Below are 20,306 nucleotides of genomic sequence, written 5' to 3'. Positions count from 1 at the left end.
TTAGAATAATTATCTTTTTTACCCCCTGTACTTATGACACTATACTATTATGCCCCTTAATCTATGAAGCTTGTTACAAATAGTCCTTGTATAATTTTATATGCATACATTTAGTCCTTCTGTTTATTTTGTTTAAAAATACTGTTTGTATTGATGATGTGGTATTATAACAAAGGATAGAGTAGTAATTTCATCTCTTTTTAGAGGGAAAATTGACTATGAGGTGGCATAATAACTGACAATGAAAGGTGATTAAAAAATGATTTCATAACCTTTTAAAAAAAATTAATAAAAATAATTTTATTAAAATAATTCCAATCGTTTTTTAGCAGTTCAAATTAGAAAAAGGTGTAAAATTAGGATTCTACAGTATTTGAAGAGATGGATATCACTAGAAAGAACATGAGATTTTTGGAAAATTAAGGTAATGATATTCTATTTTTTAGGATGTTATTTTTCATTTTTTTTTTCTGTGATTGTAATTTTTATGACTTGTAATTTATTTTCCTAATGGTATATAATTTTTCAACTACTATCTATGTATAATGCCACATTATTAATTTAACAGTCAACTTTAGTCAATTTTAACAGAATTAGATAGAAGGATTATACTATTCCAACTGATATATTTTAGGGGGCATTTTTAACTACACTTATAAATTAAGGGGCATCATAGTATAGTGTCATAAGTACAGGGACTAAAAAAACTAATTATTCTTCAATTTATTAATACAGTTAAATTCATTTAAATTGAAGTTTTAAAATTAAATTATTGTGTAGTACGATAAAAGAATGTTTCTTTTATATAATTTATATTTTATAAGTTTAAACTATATACTTTACACTATAGTATTTAAATTACTTTGCGAGAAAAAAAAAACACTATAACATTTAAATGGGGATTAAAGTTAAATTGTAATATTGTTTACTATATAAAGTTCTTTTAGCTATTTAATTTGAAGATTTTAGATTATCTTTAAAAGTTTTATGGCATAAGATATTTCTTCCATTCAAAAAAGTCCCATCTCGGTGAGGTTTTCCTTCTCAGTTTTGGCCTCTTCGAATCTGATCACTTCACCCTTTTAGGGTTTATGCTATCCCGAATTCAAAGAACCTTTAAGTGCATACTCCTAGAGTGCGATAGAGATGTATCTACTGGAAATGGCAAAGAATATGAATGTTCTGGCAGACAACGAATGGGAGATTGACGAATCTAGTGCGACGACAATAGGAAAACTCTGCCTTCTTGGTAGATTATGTACCCAGTAGGAATATTGTTAAGTCCCTTCTCAAGACCATCCTTTGTCGAATCTAGAAACTGATTGAGAAAGAGTTAGATTTTATGTTCAGAGAGAAAATAGAGCAGGCACTCTTCCTCATCATAAATTTCAAGAATCCAGATCACTTAGATCGACTGGTGTCAAAAATGTCGTGGTTCATTCAGAATGGATTCTTTATTCTCAAATGAATGGAGAGAACTGTTGGAAATTATTTTACCAGGATCTATTTACTATCATGTATGTTGGATTAACAACCTAATATGAATTCTAAAACAATGAAAATAAACACATATAAAGTTAGAAAACCTTACAGTGGGTGCAGCGGAATAATATGACTCCTTCCGTTCAGATCTCTAGCCCTTGATTCCTTTCTGTAGCAGAGCATCACCAAGATCTGAACCTGGATCTTCTTTTCTCCTTCTTTGATGCAGAAATTCTATAGTCTTCCATACTATGATTGAGATACCACTTGATGTGTGTGGGCACTACTCATCTCACAAGGTTTCGAAATTTAGAGAGAAGAAAAGAGAGAGAGGTGTGTGAGGCTTTTTCTGAGAGAAACAAAGTGATCAAAGATGTGTGTCTTAGTTTCCTCAAGCCAACACTTTCTATTTATAGAAAACCCTCTAGGTTTAGGTTAGAATTGTATGGAATTAAAATAATGGAAACTACAAATGGAATTTCCTATGCATAGGGCCGGTCATACAAAGGGTATTGGGCCTCACTTTGCAACTTTCCCATTTTGTTATTTTCCATTCCCATTTTCTCAAAAATGCCAATTTTCCAATTTAACCTTTTAAATGCCAATTATAATTATTTAATAACTTGGAAATAATTATCAAATAATATTGCCATTTAATATATTTATTAATTTAGACATATAAAGTCTCTTAATCAATAAATAAACCTAAAATCTCTAACTTATTAATTCCTCATTGAATCCACACTTAGAACTTGGAATTGCACTCTCAGTCATATAGAAACGCTCTATATGTTCCACGATATAGACACGTCATTAGTTATCCATTGTTATAACCTTAATGTGATCAATGATCCTCTATATAGATGATTTACACTGTACAGGGATTAAATTACCGTAACACCCTACAATGTATTTTATCCTTAAAACACTTAACCCTGTATAAATGATATTTCACCTAAGTGAAATGAGATCTCCACCATTTATCTTCGTTTGGTTAAGCTCGAAGGAAATCATCCTTTACTTCTATTTGCCAAATAGAAGCTATAGATTCCATATTTATGTTAGCGCTCCCACTCAATTGCATTACCATGTTCCCAAAATGTACGTATCACCCTGATACAAAACTAGGCTTAACTAACAAATCAAAGAACACGAATAACACTCTTGAGATTGAGCCTAACCATATCAGGATTTCGATCATGTGATCTAGGATCAACAGGTGATATTGAATTGAATAGATATTACGGTAAATTTTAACATATCTAATCAAAGTTCAATATCGGTCCCTTCCGATGTATACTCCATACATCCGAATCTCGGTAAACTTTGCCAATGTCCTGGAAAGGACATAACACTTTTCCAAGGTGTAAGAATACCTATCGCTGATTATACCATGTCAGTCTAAATCCAGTGTTCTGACAAATCAGGGAATAAACTTTTGAACATACAATAAAGATTATATTCCACTGTGCTGACAACACTATAATCTTTAACAAACTCATATGTTCTGGACTTAAAAAGAATTCATACATTATATACATATAATCATGAAATAAATCATGTGAACCATGCAACAAAAAATGTTATTTCTGATCTTTATTAATAAGTAAATCTGATTATATGAAATGAGTTTTATTTAGGGCATAAAACCCAACAAACTCCCACTTGCACTAATATAAAACAAAAAGTGCATTTCAAATAATCATTAACACCTTGATATACCAATCAAGTGTAATAGTAGTAAACTCCTCGTAATGGGATCTGACAGGTTGAATTAAACACAACCTCTTCTCTACCATTACTCTTCCTTAATCACAAAATCCTTGATAATGTGAAATTCCTCTCTATATGTCTACTTTCTTGGGATACTGGATTCTATACTTTTGGGCAACTACTCTTTGGTTATTCAGGAAGTAACCCTAGTAGTTAAGGCAAGTTGGAACAGTGCCACAAATGTATAAAACTTTCCTTAGACTGAATAAGTATCTTTCCTGCAACTTTTAACATTCAGTCTCTCTCTGGTAGACCAAGAGATTTCAGATAGGTTTTTACACTTCTCCAAAATCGCTACTCCACCCCCAAAGTAATCACCATCTCATCAGCAGACTTTCTAGCACAAAGGCAAGTCTTGAAATCTGATGTGGTGTAGTCTAAGAGTTTTAAACAAACACCCTTATTGACTAACATATAGTTCCTCTTCTTAATCTTAAGATTTACTTGATTGTCTTCCAATGTTCCTCTCCTGGATTAATCTGATACCTACTCATTACTCCCACTCAACAATAGGTGTCTGGTGTAAGGCATACTAAAGCATATCTGAGACCTCTCACTGTTGGTTTAAGAATTCTTTCATGGCTTTATCTTCTCTGGAATAGTTGAAACTTTTCCTTAGATAAATAAAATCTATGTCTAAGAAGTTGTGAAGCTTCTATAGATTTCCATTGGAAAGAAAATGCATCAGCATCTCATGCTTGCATTAGAGTAAGTAATTACCAGGTATACCACAAGCCATAGGTTTAGATAAACTCATACCTATAATACTAGGAACAAGAAGTTTTGTTAAGTCCATTGAATAAACTTATGAATAAAAATTTCCTTTCATGTCCTTGTAATAGAAAACCTTAGGTTACTCCATGTGAATGGATCAAACCTTAGTTCTCTTGGCTTTCTTCTTAGTTTCTTATATTGACAATCCATTACTTGTTTAAACTTACAATGGATTTTAATCACTAGTATCTCCCAAGTTATAAGAAGGTGAGTTCCTAGAAACTCTCCCACTACAACAAGGTACCGTGAACTATGTCTAAGAAAAATGTGGGATCATCTTGTAAAATAAGATGATAGAACACTCTTGGAATCAAGAAAAAATATCTCCTTTATTTGCTACTTTATTTTCAGACTTAGTCATTTTCTTAGAAAAGTAGTATTTGTTTAGACAAACACTTTCTTATCTAATGACTATGGAATGCTCCACCCCTAATCACTTAGAATGGCTAACAAACATGCAAACCAGGGTTAGCAGTTCTAGCTTTTCTTAAGATTTCGATTAGGTCATCCATGAATCTAGTAATGATTTACATTAAGTATACAACCATTACATCATTCTGAAATTTTATTTCCATAGAAGGATTTAGGCAACGACTAGTAACTAATCATCAATATGCAACTCGAATTTCTGGGGAGGTAAGTTTGGATATTATTCAAAATCAAATTAATGATCTTTGAACTGCATATCTACTAACTTTTTCTCCACCCCTATCAGTTCGCAAGATCTTTAACCACTTACCTTCACCATTGCTAGAAATTCATGAATTTTTTCAAACATTTCAAATTTCTTTTGCATAAGGTAAAATCTAGAGTGATCGTTTTAAGAATACAACGAAAACTCATATCCACCCCTGAATGTACATCCATCTGCGAATGAGATGAAATTACTTTCAGTGGATAAAGGCATATTAAATCTTTGCAGAGAATGATCTTGTCAAAACCACTATGAACAAGATACAAATGCCTTAGATTTATAAAATATGTGGTTGTATCTTTTGATGACTTAAGTTTAGTTAAATCAAAGAGTTCTTAGAATAGTGCAAGTGGATTCTGGTCACAGAATACTAAACTCATACAGTTTAAATCCATTGATAGAAAATGGTTATGAAACACTTGTGAAAGTGTAACTGTATAATTAGTAATTCTTTCTTGGACCACCACTACTAATCTAACTCTATGATTTGCCGATACAAGTAGGAGATATCTAAGATTGAGGATTTATATCATTTAGGGATAGAATTCCGGGAATATAATCATATGCGTCATCTAATTTTCTAAAAGAAAATAAGACTTTATATGATTTATAGACCATTCATCCAATGATATGTCATTAAGCTAATTCGAAATGAATAAGCTAAGAGGAATTAGGATAATTTCGTTTTAAATAAGAATCCAACGATGCTCCGATTAGCAAGAGTCAAAGTAATCTTATTTATACAATCTTCTTGTTTCATATTGTAAAACACTAGTCTAAGGTGTCATCAATTGATGAATAGCTAGATGTTGCATATACAATATTTATCTTTCGAGATCTAACACTATTATGTTAGTCTAATGGTGAAAATCCATTAGGGATTTATCTCATTAGAAAAACAAATCAAGTTAGACCAACAATGAAGATTCGAAATTAAACTACAATTTAATAACAGAAAATAACATTGTTCAATACAAATTCATACACAATTCAGAAATTATGAAGCACATAGCAAGTGGGAATGACAAGTGAAAATACTAAAACATACAATCCTAAATAATTTCCAAGGTTTTCAACAAACTGATATCAGTGTCCCGTTTAGGCGAGAGTCAAAGCTACCATTCATTGAATAGAGTTGTCAGCTCATCTAAAATGTCAAACATTCTAGCAACCTTTTATTCGATCAAGATTTGAATTCGCGTTGTCCCGTTTAGGCGAGAGTCAAGGTTATTCTATCTTATGAGCTTCCACCATTATTTCATATTCTTGCAAGTCTTATACAGTCGCCACCATTAGGGTGAGCATAAGGGGAGACGTTCAATATCGATTCAAATAATTCAAGGGTGAACCAAATCATCTTTGGGGCTCATCGAACAAGTGACCAGGCTAAGAAGAGTGAGCGAGTGTTACTCCAAAGGGAATCTTCAGGCACTGAGGTTTTATTGTAGGCAACCATTCAATTGGATTGTGTACTAAATGTTGAGTCTCTTGTGAAAGTTCCTCTCTCTTTTAACTCAAGAGTCACTAGTGGTGTATAGATGGAGGGTCTGCCCAAAAGGAGGAGATTTGTGGCTCAACGAGGAGGGAAGAAACAATGAGCAATTGGGGACCCTATTTATTTGGCTACGAATGATAATGACAGATGGAGGAGAGCATGAACAAACAGTATGTGGAGGGGGATGTTTCTTGTTCCATAAACCCTGTTGGTGATCTGGAAGCAGCGAACCTTGAGTGGCATGAGCAATGATTTGCCTTTGTTGGTATGCCCAAGGGTTGGGGAACCCTTGGACAATGCATTCCAACCTTTCCTTAGTGTGTAAGCATTCTCCTAGTGTGATCTTCATCTCTGAACAAAGGCTTCATCTTTTCAGATGGAGTGGGTTCGTGTCCATATTGGCTTTACTAGTTGTTTTTGTGTGGATTCAGTTGGGAAAAGTGGTTGTGGTACAAGTTATCCCTTGCTATGTTATGAGTTGTTTTTTCTTTCCTAAGGGCACTATCGAAGATATTCATACCATGGAAGCTCGGTTCTGGTGGGGTTCATCTACTTCCAAGCAGAAACTTCATTGGGGGAAGTGTCTTTCAAAAAGTCGTGGTGTAATGGGGTTTTGCCCTACGGGAGATTACAATCAAGCTCTTCTAGCCAAATTATGTTATAAAGTTCTTATCGACCCTTAGTCTTTGCTGGCTAGAGTTCTCAAAACCAGTTACTATGTTAATACTTCTCTCATGGAGGCGAAGCTTTCTCACTTTAGTTCCTATATGTGAGACATAGCATGCTCTGGGATCGTGAGATTTTGGAACATGAGCTTTGGTGGAGAATCAGATCCAAACATATATAATGTGTGCATTAATGAAGATCATTGGCTGCCTCAACCTTACCCTTTCTCCCTTCGAACCCCTCTTGCTGTCCTTGAGAACACCATGATCAACACACTGATTCAGGATAATGGGAACTTGAATGAGTCGTTAATCTGCAACCTCTTTCGCCTGGAGGATGTCACCTGGATTATTAGGGGGGAGCCTAGCAGGTCTCAGTGGCTAGACGACCTTATTTGCCACTTCACACCCAACAGAAACTACACAATGCATAGTGGTTATGTAACTTGAGGTATGCTTGATGCCAAAGCAGAATGCGCTTTTTATACTCACATGGAACAATGGTAAAAGTTTATTTGGGGATTGGCACGCAATAGTCCTAAGATTAAAAAAAAATGTTTGGAGAGTTTGTTTGAATTGGCTGCCAATTAATTTCAATTTGAATAACCATGGATTGCATATTGCAATCTTCTAGATGATCTTGTTGCTAATGGTATGCTATCTAATTGTGCCACCATCTTTCACCCCCGAAGTGCAACAATCAAGTAGCCCATCACCTAGCTCAGTTAGCTTATAAGAACAAAGAATGTTTCTCTCTTTGGTTTGAAAACTTTCCTTCGAGGGTCTCAGCTATTTTTGAAGTTTATTGGCCTCACTTTGTGTAGTTTTGATTTGTTTGTTTAATAATGTTTTTCTTTCAAAAAAAAAAAAAAAGTTTCATGACATAAATTAATCTTATATAAATTTAATTGAAAGATTAAATAATAAATTTATTATTATTTTAAAGTAATTTTATTTCTAATATATATATAAGAAATTATTTTTGTATTTTCTTTTTGTCTCTTAAGAGTGTAAATTAATTAATAAATTAATGAATTAGTCTAACCAAAGGAGGAAGAAAGAATAAAGGGCCAGCATTTTCAGAAGGCCAGTGTCCATCGCTGGCTTGTAGAGCTGAGAGGAATTGAACTGCCTTTCTTACTGATACAGTGACCTTTTCATATGAAATCTTTTCTCCATCTTCTATCTTATTATCAACTTCTCCAGTTCTTCCTTTCAATTTTTTCACTCCCAAAAACTGCATATAGACATATATAATATAAATGTAAGACACTATGAGTTATCATATATGATATACAGGAGAACTTCTATCTAAGAATTCATGAACAAGAAAATAATATTCTAATTAAGAGGTTATAACTAAATAGAGTTACATTTGGGAAAAAAAAAATCAAAATATCAAAAAATATTAATGTAACAAAATTACGTAAACAATTCTTAATAATATATTATATTAGAATTATTTTCGAGTACATATAATATTTATACATGTACTATAATTTGAAATAAAATAATTAATTCTACATAAATAAATTTATAAAATATATGTCACTACTACAAAACAAGCCTTTAGACTCGCTTTTTTCAGCATAATAATTAATAACCGACGCCATAGGGTTGAAAATTTTTAGAAAGAAATTTGACGCCACTTTTGGCGTCGGTTATTTGGAAATAACCGACGCCATAGGGTGTGCCCCCCTATGGCGTCGGTTATTTCCAAATAACCGACGCCAAAAGGGTTTATAACCCTAGCTCATCACTTCGTCTTCCTCATTCGACCAGCCAGTCCAGAAACTCCCAAATCAGAGAAACCCCAAACCCTCTCCGCCAACCACCACGAAAAATCACCCCCATTTCACCATTTTTTCACCATTTTAGCTCATTTTTATTTTCTAAATCTTCTATTTTTCATACTTAAAACTATATACCTGAAAAGATCACATTTTTCCTCATTTTTTAGGGTAAACCGAAGGTAGAGGTAGTGGTTGTGGTGGTTATACCTCCGGCCACCGTTTTTAGAGGAGAAAACATTGTATCTCAACGTCTATTAAGGTATAAATCTAATTTCTACTAATTTTAGTAATGTACATTGCTTTATTTTTTATTTTATAAATTTTTTAGGGTTTTTCTATATTATTAAATATGTATTATGTTGTATTGAATATGTATTGTGTGTGTATATATATTGTGAATGAGAAATGTATTGTGTGTATATATATTGTGAATGAAAAATGTGATATAGGAGAGTATATATGTATGTATTTTGTGTTGTATTGAATATGTATTGTGTGTATATATATTGTGAATGAGAAATGTGATATAGGAGAGTATTTTATATATTGTATATGTATATATTGAGTATTTTAAAGTTTAAACTAATAGTTTTGTTAATTAAATATTGTGATGAGAATGAGATAGGAGAGTATTAAAATAAAAGTTTAGAAATTAATTTCTATAAAATTAGTTTAGAAACAAAAATTTAGAAATTAACTATATTTTGTATTAATTTTTTTTTTCTATTTTCAATTTTATTTATGTGTTTTTATTTTTTTAGTAACTAGTAAATAGTTAGTTACAACTATTTAGCAAGTTACTAATTTTCATTCATATTCATGTATTTTTATTACTAACTAGTTACTCATAATTTATATAAGTAGTAAGTAGCTAAATAAAAAAATTGGTAATTTTGTAGTATTTCTTTACGTTGTAGGTTGTGAGGTCAATTTGCAAGGATCCGACTTATTTGGTGTTGATCGGTTTCAAGGTAGCTCGAGGTATACATTTACTAACTTTTATTATAATAATTATGAATGCTTAGTAGAGTTTGAATATCTTAAATATTCATCCGTAGTGAAGTAGGTTCTGTGAATACATATACTGCAGTCGGATGGGTGGTAAACTTTGATATTGCTAAATGTTGTTGTGATTATTTTATATTGTTTTGAATTGTGTTTTGTTGTTATTAATAGGTTTGAATTTTTTGGAAATGTTCAATTATAACCGTTATGCTGCCGAAATTTCGGTAGAATTAGGATAATATTTGATTTTTTTTTTTCTCTTAAACTTGGTTGTTAGGATTTTATCGGAAGTCACTTTATCGGAAGTCAAGTACATAATTTTTAGTATAAGGTATGCACTACGAGAAAAGGTGTTTTTGCCGGCGCATTTCGTGACATGCGCCGGTAAAAATTGTCGAGAGTACAAAAATTGTGGAATTCCAAATTTATTTTGGGTTTACTTTTGCCGGCGCATTTGTGCGCCGGTAAAACATAGCAATGCCGGCGTAGTCAAGTTAAATGCGCCGGTAAAACGTAACACCATTAGGCGCGAGAATTTGCCGCCTTTGATTTCATTTTTGGGGCGCTTTTTTACTTTTACCGGCGCATATATACGCCGGCAAAAGGATGAAAAAAGTTGGAGGGAAAATTCCCGCGTGGGTTTTATTTGGTAGGTGGGGACACTTTTACCGGCGCAATTATGCGCCGGCAAAAGTGTTAGTGAAACGCGCGTTTCACTCCTAGGTCAGAGTAAATTTATTAAAAAACTTTTACCGGCGCAATTGGATGCGCCGGTAAAAGTAGTAATATGTATCAGGGGGCACGAAGCACCCTTTCTTTCCCATTTCATTTGCAGAGCCTCTCTCTCCTTCTCTCCAGCCGCCCCTCTCTCGTTCTCTCTCGTTCTCTCTCTCCTGCGGATGCTGAAGAATGGAAGCAGTTTGACCGCCTTCATCCGTCTTTTGCTGTTGAACCTAGAAATGTCAGACTGGGATTGGCGGCTGACGGTTTTAATCCATTTGGCAACATGAGCAACTCTTACAGCCTGTGGCCAGTTATTTGTGTCCCATATAATTTGCCACCGTGGAAGTGTATGAGTTCTGAATCGTTGTTGTTGACCTTATTAATTCCAGGCCCATCATCTCCTGGGAAAGACATAGATGTATTCATGAGACCGTTAATTGATGAACTGAAACAGTTGTGGGCGACAGGTGTTCAAACTCGAGATGCCTACAACGGAACTGTGTTTTCAATGCGTGCGGCAGTGTTGTGGACAATAAATGACTTTCTTGCTTATGCTCTAATGTCTGGTTGGAGCACAAAAGGGTATATGGCGTGTCCCACTTGCAATGAACATACTCCTTCCATTGGCCTAAATAGTAAGATTGGATATGTTGGCCACAGACGCTTTCTCGAAATGAGTGATCCGAGAAGGAGAAGCAAAAAGTACAATGGTAAGCCTGAGAAGAGAGCACCACCTCCTGTATTGACGGGGGATGATATTTTATCTCAATTAGACCGAATTCCATTGACTTTGCCTGGAAAACACAAACAGTTCGGGGGTGTGAAACGGAAGCGTTCTAGTGAAGAGCTCAATTGGTCTAAAAAAAGTATTTTTTTTGAGCTTGAGTACTGGAAGTCAAAGTCCTTACGACATAATCTTGATGTAATGCACATTGAGAAAAATGTGTGTGATAGCTTAGTAGGTACTCTTCTAAGTATCGACGGGAAGTCAAAGGATATCGACAAGGCGAGAATGGATTTGTAAGACTTGCAAATACGACGAGAGTTGTGGTTGTATGAAGACCGGAATGGGAAGTGGAAGAAGCCTCCAGCTAGTTACACACTTAGTGTTCAAGAACGGATTGAATTTGCAGACTTCATAAAGTCTGTACGATTTCCTGACGGTTTTGCAGCAAACTTAGACAAAAATGTCAATTTGGATACGGGCAAGATTTCCGGGCTCAAATCACATGATTGTCATGTGTTGTTACAACGTTTACTACCGGCAGGTATCCGTAAGCTCTTGAAAAAAGAAATCCGGGACACAATCATTGAGCTGTGTGTGTATTTCAAACAATTATGCTCAAGAACACTTCATGTTTCAGATTTAGAAAAAATGCAAACAAATATTCTAACTATTTTGTGCAAGTTAGAAACAATTTTTCCACCGGCCTTCTTCGACATAATGGTTCACGTAGTTATGCATCTCCCTAAAGAAGCTATACTAGGTGGACCAGTGCAGTACAGGTGGATGTATCCTATTGAGCGCTCAATGTCTGTGTACAAGCAATATGTCAGGAATCGTGCCCGTCCGGAAGGCTCTATTGCTGAATCTTTTGTGGTTAATGAGGCATTAACCTTTTGCTCAATGTACTTTCGGGAAGTGGAAACTCGATTCAACCGTCCTGACCGAAACAATGACATTGTCCAAAACATGCCAACTCGACAATTTTCTGTATTCAAGCATGTTGGCCGACCCCTCGGTATGAGGACAGTCGACACCTTACCCATGCAAAGCAAGCGTAAGGCGGAGTGATACATTTTGAACAATTGCACAGAGGTTGAACCGTATATCAAGTAAGTATAAATTCCATAAACACAAACACACAATAGTCGACTTCATCTAAAAAATTCTTAACTTACTAATAAGTGGATTACATTATATAGTGAGCACAAGGAGTTGCTTCAAGCAAGGGGTGTAGGCAATATTGAGACAGTGCAAGAGACTGAGTTCCCTGAATGGTTCAAAACTCAAGTAAGCCTTGTTGCCTCTCAATACTGTTAATCTTGTTCTCAATAACTGTTCAACTTTTCTTAATTTAATATTTTCCCTGATATGTAGATTAATGAACTACGGTTGAGCAACCAGGGTGCAGTGTCAGATGAGTTGTATGCTATCGCTAACCCAGCGAATACAACAATTTATTTTTATCCAGGGTGCATAGTGAACGGTATTAAATTTTTGGTCAAGGAAAGGGATGATAACCGCAAAACACAGAATATCGGTGTCATGGTCCCCGGTGAAGATGGCCAAAATTTTTACGGCACACTTGAAAAAATTATGGAGTTCACTTATTGTAAAGATTACAGTGTTCTCTTATTTTTTTGTAAGTGGTTTGACACTAACAGGAGTAGAATGGATAGTGACGGTGTTATTACTAGCATCTGCGTCAACCGACAGTGGTACCAAAATGAACCGTTCATACTTGCATCTCAAGCAAAATTGATCTACTACATTCCTGATTTAAAGAACGGTAAAGACTGGCTGATTGTAAATGAGTACATACCGCGCAATGTTTGGACACGGATGGGGAGACACCCTTTGTACAGGAAAACAATTCAGCTGAAACCGAGTTCGTTGTTCAACTTCCACAGTTGGATGATGTTGACTATGTTCGCCATGATGTGGACCCAACTGAAGTTGCAAACATCCATCGTGTGAATTCACAGCCTCAACAATTAGATGATTTCATTGTCGATGATGACAACGAGGGTCTAAATACCGAAGAAGACAACTCCTTAGAATTAGAGAGTGACAGTGATGATAATGCTGTATATGTAACTGATGATGAGGACGATGAATTGTAATTGAAATAGTGTTTTAAATAAAATAAAAATTACAACCCTTCTTCTTTAATATGTTTGCAATATGTTAGTTTATTTTAAATAAATAATATGTGTTGTATATGTAGTATGTCTACACCAGGTGGCAGCAGTTCGAAAAAGAAAGGCGTCAGAGGTAAATACAAGGGCAAGAATGTTGAGGAGGAGCTCTCCAAAACACAATCTGCCAAGTTATCGATTGAGGTGCACGCAGAGACTGGCACCCCCGTAGGCAAAAACGGAAAAAAATTCAACAATATGGCCAAGTGGATGACTCGGATGTCTATCCCCATTAATAAATTCAAATGGGAAGATGTCAGTAGAGCTGACATCAACGCACTCTGGGATAGACTTGAGGTATGCCTTACTAATTTTTTTAATTTCTAAATTACTATACTCTTATTAAATTGTAATTAATGTATTAATGTGTAACTTTTTGCAGACCAAGTTTATCCTCCCACGAGATAACCCTACATTCGTAGACTACGGTGAGTACGAGATGTCAAAGGGTTTACGTGACCTGGAGGCGGCTGCAAGAAGAAGTGGATACAAAACATTGAGGAGCTTGGACAGGAGAGGGCCGACATGTCACCTCCTGAGGGAGTAACTCAAGAGGTGTGGAGTGACTGCATCGCTTATTGGAGCACAGACAAACAAAAGGTACATTTTTTAAAATTTCAAATTTTGGTAATGTTTAATTTATATAGTCAATAATAAATAATTAATTGTTAGAAAAATTATTAATTTCAGGCGAGAGCAGCGAAAAATAAAGAGAGTCGGGGTAAGATGAAATTTCTAGGAGGCTGGGGCTCCAAGCCCATTGTTTCACATGTTGTCGAAGGGGTACGTTTATATTTAACTATCATTCATTTAACTTTTTCTAGTAAAATAACAATACTAATATATTTTCTCTTGAAAATAGGCTAACCCCGACACAGGAGAACTGCCAACTGCGGTGGAAACTTTTCAAAAGTTTCACCATAAAGGCAACGATTGGCGCAACGAGTTCGCGCAACAAGCTTACGTAAGTTTACGTTTTAATTCAATTTTTATTTATTTCTTTCAATTTATTTTGTGTTAAAATTAACCATTTAACTTACTTGTTTAATTGTTTTAGGAGAAAATGGTTGAAATAGCGGCAACTCAACCAGCGCCCACTGAAGATGAGCCCGAAGAGCCTGCTGTCGATCCTACACAGTACCCCCCGAGACTTACTTGTTATGACGCAAGTACTCGGGGAACGATCTCGGCATCTTAGAGGCTTTGGCCATCTCCCACGGGCCCGAAGGGAGTTGGGGCCAAAAGAGCACTGCCACGCATCCTTCGGCCAACCGACGTTACAATGGAACGGTACGAGGCTTTACGAGAAAAAGTGGAGGAAGCGGAGCGTACAACTCAACATACGAGGCGGCGGTATGAGACACAACAACTCTACCTCGGACGATTCCAAGATCGGTTTGAGTATCTTTCTCGAGCCGTGCGGGTTTCAACTTGCCTCCCATGGATCTTCCACCATTGCCCACTCCACAGTGTTGGATCATCGAGCCTTCTTGGTGTTTGGATCGTCATCGCAGCCTCCCGAGACTCAGAGAAACAACGATGACGACATTACCCGCCTATAGAACTGTACTTTTTTTATTATCCAGTTCGAACATTTAACATTTTGTTTATATACTGATTTTAGTAGTAATTAATGTTGGTTTATCTTTTAATGTAAATTATGTTGGTTTATTTTGTTAATATAATATTATAATTATTTAAAAAAATTTAATTAATTATATTTAATTAATTAATATTTTAATTAATTAAATATAATTAATTAAATTTTTTTAAAAAATAAAATTTTATACTTTTGCCGGCGCAATAGTGCGCCGGTAAAAAGTGGCAAAAACAATTGGCGCCAACAGTCAGATTGGCGCCAATAGTTTTGCCGGCACACTACATGCGCCGGCAAAACTATTGGCGGCAATCTGACTGTTGGCGCCAATAGTTTTGCCGGCGCACTATTGCGCCGTCAAAACCTAATCATAGCAGGTTCAAGGCGGATAAGGGCATTTTTTAACACCGGCGCTTATTTTTCACCGGCGTTATTCCTCGCCGGTAAAAGGAAGTTTTACCGGCGCAGTTACTATACGCGCCGGTAAAAAGTCCTTTACCGACCAAGCTTCCCAGATAAGTTTTGCCGGCGCACAACAGCGCCGTGTGCAAAGCTTCTTGTTGATTAGGGTACTTTTGCCGGCGCAACAATGCGCCGGCAAAAGCTGGTTTTCTTGTAGTGATGCTTTCTTTAACTTACTTTTATAAGAATGTTTTTTTTTTATATATATATTTAGATAATTCTTAAATACTTAGAGTAATTTTAGAATAATATTGATGTAATACATATGATAGATATAGTAGGCTAAAAAAAAAGAGATATACAAAAAATGGTCTAATGAGATTTGAACTTGTGACCAAAAAGATAAATTGATAAGTCTTTACCAATATACCAAAACACAATCTTTATATAAATTAACTACAATGATTTTATTTAAATATTAGAAGAGATATAAAAGAATTTTATTTAACATTGATTCTAATACTTAATATTAAAATTTTATTAGTTTATTTAAGTAAAATAGCAAAATAAAACACAAAAAGTTAGGTGAAAGAGGTGCATAACATGATTTTAGTATACAAAAGATCGTTTTTTGGACAAAATAGTTGGCCAAACCGCCATAGGCTGTTTGGGATGCGTAGAACGCGAAAAAATACCCAAGTTAAAAAAAAATAATCGTCTCAAATGGATAATCGGATCAAAAGTTATTAATATTCAAAGTTTTCAAAAAAATTCATGCAAAGTTTAGCCCTTTCTCTAATTTTTTCTATTTATTTTGGTCCTTAAATTATTGTTTTATTTTATTGGTCTTGAAAAATTTAAATATATAAAAATATGAAATTACATAAAAATTAAAAAATATTACACATTATTTATTATTTAATATATTAATTATTATACAAAATATAACTTAAAAAAATTATAAAAAATATACTAATATACTACAAAAATACAAACACATAATGTCAAATATAAAATATTAATAAAAAGATAGCTAATATACAAACACTTAGATTAATGTAAATATGTATTTATTTAACTTTTCAATTTAATTTTTATTTATGCTTATTGTATATAATTTATACTTAATTTAATTATATTAATAATAAAATAATATATATATAAATTATGCTAAAAGACGAAATTGTAAAGCTAGTAAATACCAAGACCCTATGGCGTCGGTTATGAAAAAACTGACGCCATAGGGACCCTTTGGCGTCGGTTGTTTTAAATCCTATAGCGTCACCTGGAACAGCGTCGGTAGCGAATTTCGCCAAAACCGACGCCAAAACCCCTTAAAAACCGCCTCTAAAGCCCAATTTTGTAGTAGTGTGTATATATTTTTTTAAGATGTAATTATTCTTATATAGAGGTATATTTTATTAATACGAGACTTAAAAAATATATAACTAATTACAATATAGAGGTTATTCTTATTATTTATAACTGGCCCAGATTGAGACTTCATTTTTTTATAACAAATTAGAGATTCTAACAAATTAGAGATTCTCCTTAAATAGAGTATTCTTAAATAGAGTTTCTAGTATAGAATTTTGTATAATTTAATTCTATATTTGCATGTACCTAGAAGATACTTCTTTAAATATCTTCCTAAATTACATAAGATTAATAATAAGTAAATAAAACAAAGAAACCTTTAATTGAGGAGTACTATATATGTATGAAAAAACTATAAATGATAAGGACATATATAATATTATTGAACGTTTTCATAAGGGGAAACAAACAAAACAAAAGAGTACGTAAAAACGTTAATAAATAATAATAAATTGTGTCTGCAACTTGCAAACTGATTGGTTTTGAATTTAATTTTTGAATACACATAATATATATAAAATCATTTTATAAAATTTACTATATGCGAAGTCAAATAAATATATGGATTGGACTTTTTCACACACATGAAAGTACGGGGGTACGAAAAATATGAATTTAAGTACGACATACGATAAGTCTAAAAATATGTAAGCACAAATAAATTAACTTAAAAATATAGTACATTAGAAAACTCAATAATTTAATAATAATAATCATCATATAAATATTTATTTATTAATTAAAATAATACTAAGATTTAAATTATAATAATTATACTTATTTTTAATATGATTATGTGTAATGAAAAAAAAAATATAAAAGTAATTAAAACTATAAAATACACATACATTTTATTTTAGTATTCAGATTATAAATATAGTATTCTTCACACTTTATTGATGTTTCAAAATTAACAGACTCTTGTTGGTCCTTTTGATAAAGGTGATTCAAAATATAAACTTATAATGGTTTCTTTTATATTTTTATTGTAAATGATTTGGTCTATTGTTTTATTTTTATTTTTATTTATCTATTCATAGATACCTCTATTTTTTCTCTAAATTAAATAAAAATTATTACACCATTTTAATAATATATAATGGGATACTTAATATTGAGTAAAATTAGATAAAAATAAGATAAAATAAATTTTTCGTTACAAGAACTTAGAATTAAAAATTTTGTTTGACAATTATATTTATATAAATTTCTCTATACTATATATATAAAAAAAACATAAAAAAAAACAATGACTTATATCAAAAATTCAAAACTAATATTATATAAATATATGTATACTAAGGATTTTAGTGGCAAAAAATGATTGAAAACTAAATTATTTGTCACCCTCTACTACTTTATATTATATATATAGATGTAATAATCAAATTATATGGTTACTAAAAAAATTGTAACCACAGGAAACTATTAAAAAAAATTCTATACATATAATAATTTATATATTAACATACTTGCATACGCCATAGTAGATCACTGTTAGCCTTGATCTGATGGCGGTGGCTGAAGAAGTTAAGGCGGGCCTTCTCGAAGTTAGTATACAAAAGATCGTTTTTTGGACAAAATAGTTGGCCAAACCGCCATAGGCTGTTTGGGATGCGTAGAACGCGAAAAAATACCCAAGTTAAAAAAAAATAATCGTCTCAAATGGATAATCGGATCAAAAGTTATTAATATTCAAAGTTTTCAAAAAAATTCATGCAAAGTTTAGCCCTTTCTCTAATTTTTTCTATTTATTTTGGTCCTTAAATTATTGTTTTATTTTATTGGTCTTGAAAAATTTAAATATATAAAAATATGAAATTACATAAAAATTAAAAAATATTACACATTATTTATTATTTAATATATTAATTATTATACAAAATATAACTTAAAAAAATTATAAAAAATATACTAATATACTACAAAAATACAAACTGATTGTGTCTGCAACTTGCAAACTGATTGGTTTTGAATTTAATTTTTGAATACACATAATATATATAAAATCATTTTATAAGATTTGCTATCGAAGTCAAATAAATATATGGATAGGGCTTTTTCGGGGGCACGACTGACATAAAAAATATGTGTTTATGCACAGTATAAAAAAAATATGAATTTAAGTACGATAAGTCTAAAAATATGTAAGCACAAATAAATTAACTTATGAACATAGTACATTAAAAAACTTAATAATTTAATAATAATAATAATCATATAAATATTTATTTATTAATTAAAATAATACTAAGATTTAAATTATAATAATTATACTTATTTTTAATATGATTATGTGTAATGAAAAAAAAAATATAAAAGTAATTAAAACTATAAAATAACATACATTTTATTTTAGTATTCAGATTATAAATTTAGTATTCTTCACACTTTATTGATGTTTCAAAATTAACAGACTCTTGTTGGTCCTTTTGATAAAGGTGATTCAAAATATAAACTTATAATGGTTTCTTTTATATTTTTATTGTAAATGATTTGGTCTATTGTTTTATTTTTATTTTTATTTTTATTTATCTATTCATAGATACCTCTATTTTTTCTCTAAATTAAATAAAAATTATTACACCATTTTAATTATATATAATGGGATGCTTAATATTGAGTAAAATTAGATTAAAATAAGATAAAATAAATTTTTCGTTACAAGAACTTAGAATTAAAAGTTATATGTTTGAGAATTATATTTATATAAATTTCTCTATACTATATATATATATATAATAATAATAATAAAAACAATGACTTATATCAAAAATTCAAAACTAATATTATATAAATATATGTATACTAAGGATTTTAGTGGCAAAAAATGATTGAAAACTAAATTATTTGTCACCCTCTACTACTTTATATTATATATATAGATGTAATAATCAAATTATATGGTTACTAAAAAAATTGTAACAACAGGAAACTATTAAAAAAAATTCTATACATATAATAATTTATATATTAACATACTTGCATACGCCATAGTAGATCACTGCTAGCCTTGATCTGATGGCGGTGGCTGAAGAAGTTAAGGCGGGCCTTCTCGACGGCCGCTCTCTCTTCGGGTGTTCCGGCTTTAGGATCAAATTCCCATATCTGCCTTCCAACAAAGTTATTTGTGCTAAATATGTAAGGGTCATTTCCTCCTTCTGCTATCTTCAGCCTCCACATTTTTTTCCCTTTCAAATGTTTAGTTTCTGCTTCTTTTGAAAAATCCTAAAGCATATAAAAGATATCTATTTATTATGTATGTATAATATATATATATATATATATGCAAAAGTTCCCTACCGATAGGGAACTTTTTTTTAACCGTTGATTTTAGATTTTGTGGTTATTATGATGTAAGGTATATACTTTTACTATAGAATTGCTTGTATACAATTAAAACTTTATACATATTATAATAATATATTTATTTTAAAAAATAAAATAATATTAATAATTAAAAAAATTATTAATTTTTATTTTTTAATTATTATTTTTTAAAATTATTTTAAATTATTTTTATATAGATATTTATTTTCAAAAATTCTTCTAATGTAGGATCGCTTGAATGATTTTAGATGATCTTTAATCAGAACCGTACCAA

At 32.2% G+C, this 20,306-nt stretch overlaps 1 protein-coding gene across 5 annotated transcripts in view; it reads right to left on the bottom strand.

The window, feature by feature from the left end:
- Window positions 1-19,952, bottom strand: part of LOC133038737 (beta-amyrin synthase-like) — a 47,376-nt gene extending 27,424 nt beyond the window's left edge. For 2 of the 5 annotated variants that reach the window (XR_009688253.1, XM_061116971.1), the window contains exons 1-2: window positions 19,685-19,940; window positions 7,929-8,120 (exon numbers count right to left, since the gene is read on the bottom strand). Coding sequence is in view for 4 of the 5 variants with exons in the window: in XM_061116971.1 (XP_060972954.1) it covers window positions 7,929-8,120; window positions 19,685-19,885 (393 nt within the window). In the remaining variant the exon portion in view is untranslated. Of the gene's footprint in view, window positions 1-7,928; window positions 8,121-19,684 lie in introns of all 5 variants that reach the window. The other 3 variants (XM_061116970.1, XM_061116973.1, XM_061116972.1) reach the window with 3 other exon arrangements.
- Between the last annotated feature and the right edge of the window lie 354 nt (window positions 19,953-20,306).

This window comes from Cannabis sativa, chromosome 6 (genome assembly GCF_029168945.1).
Source record: "Cannabis sativa cultivar Pink pepper isolate KNU-18-1 chromosome 6, ASM2916894v1, whole genome shotgun sequence".
Taxonomy (NCBI): Eukaryota; Viridiplantae; Streptophyta; class Magnoliopsida; order Rosales; family Cannabaceae; genus Cannabis; species Cannabis sativa.
The sequence above is the reverse complement of the archived record's forward strand: the minus strand, read 5'-3'. Positions and strand labels throughout refer to the sequence as shown.